Source organism: Varanus komodoensis, unplaced genomic scaffold, assembly GCF_004798865.1.
Source record: "Varanus komodoensis strain SLA01 unplaced genomic scaffold, ASM479886v1 scaffold834, whole genome shotgun sequence".
Lineage (NCBI taxonomy): Eukaryota > Metazoa > Chordata > Lepidosauria > Squamata > Varanidae > Varanus > Varanus komodoensis.
Genome location: NW_025336525.1, coordinates 3,852 through 9,551, shown reverse-complemented (window position 1 = coordinate 9,551; position 5,700 = coordinate 3,852). Strand labels below are relative to the sequence as shown.

The following is a 5,700-nucleotide window of genomic DNA, read 5'->3' as shown; positions in this document are numbered from 1 at the left end:
TGCGGGGCGAGCAGAAGGCAAAAGAGAATAAATTGTCATTAGTGCACCAGATGGGGGGGGGGGTGTCCTTCCAAAATTTTTCAGGAACCCTATAATGTTGCAGGTGCTATCAATGGTGGATACTGTGTTTTCTGAAACTCATTGAGTAAGAAATGTTGTTCAAGAGGCACTGGGGACTTGAATTTGGGTGCTTTTTTCTCCTCTTCCTGGCCCTTTCCCTTGACAAGTGTATCACTTCCAGACATTGACACTACGATATGACACTGCCTGAAATCAGGGAGAGAAATTCTGCATCACTAAATTGTTTCATAGTCATTTAGTGGAGGATAACCTTAGCATGGAGAAACCATATATTGTTCAGTGCACTTCTCTCCAATAAAGTCTGCACTTTCAAAAACAAAGGTTTTCAAAATGTTGAAAAACCATACACTGTTGGCTACGAAGACAAAAAATGAAAGGAACATGCCTTTACAGATTACTAATATTCATTGCACCATAAATCAGGCTTTTCATGGAGGAACTGCTGGATGCGTCAATCTTGCTAACATTGTGAAAATCCATTCATCTGCACATTGACATTGTGGTGACTTTACCTGCCAAGGCTGCAGATATTGAAGATCAGGTTTCATGTCACCAGCCATTCTTCTGTGATTGTATTGGGATGAATGGAAGGCATTCAAGGCATGTGCCACAGCATAGACAGCATTATAGAGAGTGTAACTGTGGCCAGTCATGTGCATTTCACAAGTATACGCAAGGAGGCTCTCCAGCCTTTCCTCTCCAGTACATCACCCAGATATCTTGTAAGGCACCTGGGGATCTGGAACAGAACAGTCAAATGCTTGCTCCCAGTTCTCCTCCAGAAAACCATCTATATGTGTCCAATCTGGTTTAGCACATGAAGAAATTTCTGGAACTCAAGAACCTCATTTGTGTGAATGGAGAAGGCAATGGCACCATGGAAAGCTTGCAAATCATACTCTTTGATTCTGCTTGCTAGCACAAAATCAACCTGCGCTGTCATAATCCACAGCTTCCCAGCTAAGATATTTTGCTCATACCCAGGATATCCATTCTTACATATGAAATACCACATATAAATGAATGTAAAAGTTTCACCATAGACGACAAAGGTTCTGGATGTCCTTAAGTGGATTAGCTGAAGCATTGCATGGGCCTCAGCATTCCATGCTTTTGCTAGGTATAAATGGTAATGGCTCTGAATCCATCTTGTGAATTCTGTACAGATCCCATGCTGAAAAAACAGTGTTTCCAGGGCCTGCAGGAAAAGTTCTCCCTGAGGGCTATCCACAATGAAAAGCCCAACCCAGGTCCATCCAAAATTCTTAAGCAAGCTGGCAGTTCCTATATACTGATGGATATCAGGTGGGACCATGCGGTAGAAGAGAGGGAGCGCCGTCATCTCCTGCTCCACTGAGGGAAACAATCCACAGGTAAGCTTAAAATATTAGAAAGGATCGTAAAAGTAAGTATGTCAGCTTAATCTATTTTGAAAAGTTATAAGACATGAAATGTAGCCTTGCTGATAAGTGCAGAGGAATGCATTTACATTTAAAGTTGTTCCTTAAGAATCAGATAGGTGTTTTTCAAAGTTGCTCTTCTCAGAGAGTTTTGGAGAGAATCAGTAAAGGTACGAGTCCTCCATGGTCCCCACCTCCTCAGTATGAACCTACCTGAGGAATCTTGAATGGGTTCAAGATTTTTTCCATGCACAATGAGGTATCAAAGGCACGTGCCCCAATGACAGCAATTACTCTTTTCCATGCATCACAATTGTAGTCAGGCACAAGTCTATAGGATCGGAAGAGAAGATCTATCATGGTACGATACGTCATTTGGGCATTATTGCAGCTGTCATAGACGTGGAATCCCAGTGTGACATTCGGCAAGATCCCAGGGTTCCTGTTGATCTCAGTCACAGCAAAAGTCAAGGACAAGATGTTTTGGTAGAAATGTGTCGCAACACTGCAAACAGAGACAAAACCGGTTTGTTCGTTATTTTGTTTGTTTTAGATTCTACAACAAGTAAAATATTCCCTCACGTAATTATTTTTTTGTCCTTGCCTTCCTCATTTTCGTGTCCTGATTTTAAGAAATTGCTTCTCTTTATTGAGAAAGGGTGTAAAAGATAGGCAACTCTTTTTTCCATAACTCCAACTAGGAATTGTGAGGGATTGGGATGTCTTAACATGGAAAGAATCAGCATGCATAGTAATCCCTTTAATTCAATGCTTTTAAGAACCCTTCATCGCTACATGCTTTGGAATAAGTAGACCCCCATTCAAAATCTTTACATATGGAGCAGAACCAGATGAGGCAAAATAGCTAGGACATGACAGTTTGGTTTCACAGTGCATCCAAAGTGTGCCCCAAAGTTTTTGTGCACTGAAGAAATCTCTTTCTGTGCAATTCTTAGCAGTCTGTGTGCTTCATAAATATGGGGTACATTTCTCCAAAAGGGGGTGGTCGTTGTTGTCCAGGATACTTGAGGGAAATATTCCTTGTCACTTTTCAAAAGAGCTTATCTTGATGGCATTCCCTCACTCAAATGACCAAGAGCGTGCACATCTACAGAATGAACATAATTGATGCATGTTGGAGTACTTATGGGCCCTCCAGTCATCTCTCCTCTATGACCACGCTATAAATGAAATTCGTCCATCCGTTCCCATCCATGACAGCCTGCTCAGCTTTTGCAAATTCAAGGAAGCTGCAGACTTGAATTTATGTCATGAGGTTTTGAACACACAGCCTCAAAAACCCTATGGTGAAACAATCCCAAGTGGACCTGATGCATGCATCAGGGAAAATCTACATGAAAATATGAAAAACATCCATGTGATACAAATGTCTAAAACTCAGAGCACAGTGGAGAATCATGGGAATCAGAGGCGCTTGATGAATCAGCATTCTGATGATCCACACATGGCACTCCAAATATTCCAGTGCTACTGCTACCCATCAGGCCATGTTGGTATTGTTGGAACTCAGAGTCCCCCAACTTCTGCTGTGGCACAGGCTTCGCACATTCGTCAGGGCTAACAGATACATAGAAGGTGCTAGTCTGCTATGAGCAAATATCTATTCCCTAAATGGAAGACTGCTTCTCTTAAAGGTAGAACATGTGAAATTCTGTAAGCAACAATAATAAATTCTAAAAAAAAACAGAATATGAAAATGCTTCATTTTGAATATGGTTACCTGTATCTTCCTCCTCTATTGCCCTTCCCTTGTTTTCTTACCCTACACCTTCTTTTCTGACTGACATTTATCATTCCAAGCAAGCATGTGGAATTTTCATTTATTACAGATATTTCATTTTTTACATGCCCCCCCTAAGAATCACGTATGTTAAGATGCTTTACGCCTCTGCAGACACAGGTTTTCACGGTCATGGGTTTACCTCCCTGCTCTTTCTCAGTCCACCTTTTTTGGTTCCATTTCCTTCAGCATGTATTCCTGTCCAGTATTCAAATGAACAATAGAGAACGAGACTTGGACTCAGGTGATCTGTGTTTTCTTTTCCACCAATTAAGCCAATTTCCACAGTTAGGAACATCAGCAGAGTGGGACAATTCCTTTCCCTTTTCCATCCCCATTCCGGTGGCTGACATTTTTGGTTTACAGAGCCTCCATCTCTCTCACGGGTCTTCCGGTCCCTTTGAGACCAGGGCTGGAGTGCCTCTACTTGGTGTTGAGCGAACGAGACAGATTGGGGATTCTATTGGTGTACCGTGCACCTTTCTGCCCAGCAGTCTCCCTATCTGAGCTGACAGAGACCGTCTCGGACCTGGTGTTGAGGACCCCCAGGATGTTGGTCCTGGGGGACTTCAATCTCCATGCCGAGTCTGGACTGACCGGGGCGGCTCAGGACTTCAAGGCTTCTATGACGGCCATGGGCCTGTCTCAACACGTCATCGGCCCGACCCATGAACGTGGACACACTCTGGACCTGGTATTCACGACGAGGCAGGAAGAGGATGACCTGAGGGTGAGGAACTTATGTTTGACTCCCCTGTCATGGTCAGATCACCTCCTGGTGAGGTTTGTGCTCGAGAACGGCCTCTCCCTCTATAAGAGTGCAGACCCGATTGTATGGGCCCTCCCCCAGAGCCGGATGGATCCGGATGGATTCCTGAAGGTCCTGGGGGAGTTTCCGGCTGACAAGACGGGTGCTCCTGTCGAGTCTCTGGTCGAACTGTGGAACGGAGAGATGACCAGGGCTGTGGACATGATCGCTCCCAAGCATCCTCTCCCACTGGGCAGAGTCCGCTCTTCCCCTTGGTATACACCTGAATTGCAGGCGATGAAGCGAGTTGGGAGACGGCTAGAGCGTAGGTGGAGAAAATCACGGGATGAATCTTACCAAACACACTTGAGAGCCCACTATCGGGCCTATGCTGTGGCGGTGAAGGCGGCAAAAAAGAAGTTTTTTTCCACTTCCATTGCCTCCTCACAATGCCGTCCGACGGAACTTTTTCGAGTGGTGCAAGGCCTGGTTTGCCCGGGTCCTAAGGAAGATCCGATGCCACCCTCAAAGGCCTGCTGTGACGACTTTGCCAGTCATTTCAGGGAGAAAATCACTCAGATTCGTCACGAGCTGGACTCCACTAATGAATCGGAGGTCTCTGAGGAGTCACCAATGCTACCGTCTGGTCCAAAATTATTGGAGGAATTTCAATTATTGCGGCCCGATGATGTGGACAAGGTGCTTGGACGAGTACGTCCCACCAGTTGCCTATTGGATCCTTGCCCGTCTTGGTTAATAAATAACTCCAAGCACGGGATTGGGACCTGGATCTTGGAAGTGGTTAACGCTTCTCTGAGGGAGGGTCGAGTGCCTGCCCCTTTAAAGGAGGCGGTAATACGACCGGTCATGAAGAAAGCATCACTGGATCCAGAGATGGCCACTAACTATAGACCTGTGGCCAACATCCCGTTTCTGGGCAAGGTGTTGGAGCGAGTGGTGGCGGGACAACTCCAAGCACTCTTAGATGAAACTGATTATCTGGATCCTTTTCAGTCCGGCTTCAGACCCGGGTACAGTACTGAATCTGCCTTGGTTGCCCTGTACGATGACCTGTGCAGGGAGAAGGACAGGGGGAGTACATCCCTGTTGGTTCTTCTGGACCTCTCGGCGGCTTTCGATACCATCGACCATGGTATCCTTCTGGATAGGCTAGCGGGATTGGGAGTTGGAGGCACTGCTCTGCAGTGGTTCCACTCCTTTCTCAACAGTCAATTCCAGAAGGTAGTGCTGGGGGACCATGTCTCTACATCATGGCAGCTATGCCATGGAGTGCCACAGGGCTCCATTCTATCCCATCTGCTATTTAACATCTATATGAAACCGCTGGGAGAGGTGATCAGGAGGTGTGGGCTGCGGAATCATCAATACGCTGATGATACCCAGCTTTACCTCTCATTTTCCACTAATCCAGGTGAGGCAGTGGCTGTGTTGAACCGGTGCTTGGCCGAGGTAAGGGAATGGATGAGGGCAAATAAACTGAAACTCAACCCAGACAAGACGGAGGTCCTGTTGGTTGGAGGATCGGGTTTTGGAGAGGGTAGATTTGACCTGGTCCTGAATGGTGCAACACTCCCCCTTAGGGATAAGGTCCGCAGCTTAGGAGTACTCCTCGACCCGGAGCTTTCTTTGGAAGCTCAGGTGACAGCGGT

At 45.9% G+C, this 5,700-nt stretch overlaps 1 protein-coding gene across 1 annotated transcript in view; it reads right to left on the bottom strand.

Moving 5' to 3' along the window:
- Positions 1–440: 440 nt before the first annotated feature.
- LOC123036892 (vomeronasal type-2 receptor 26-like) overlaps positions 441–5,700 on the bottom strand; it is a 9,007-nt gene continuing 3,747 nt past the window's right edge. The window contains exons 2-3 of the mRNA XM_044456409.1: positions 1,695–1,986; positions 441–1,459 (exon numbers count right to left, since the gene is read on the bottom strand). Coding sequence (XP_044312344.1) covers positions 872–1,459; positions 1,695–1,986 — 880 coding nt within the window. The 3' untranslated portion in view covers positions 441–871. The remainder of the gene's footprint in view (positions 1,460–1,694; positions 1,987–5,700) is intronic.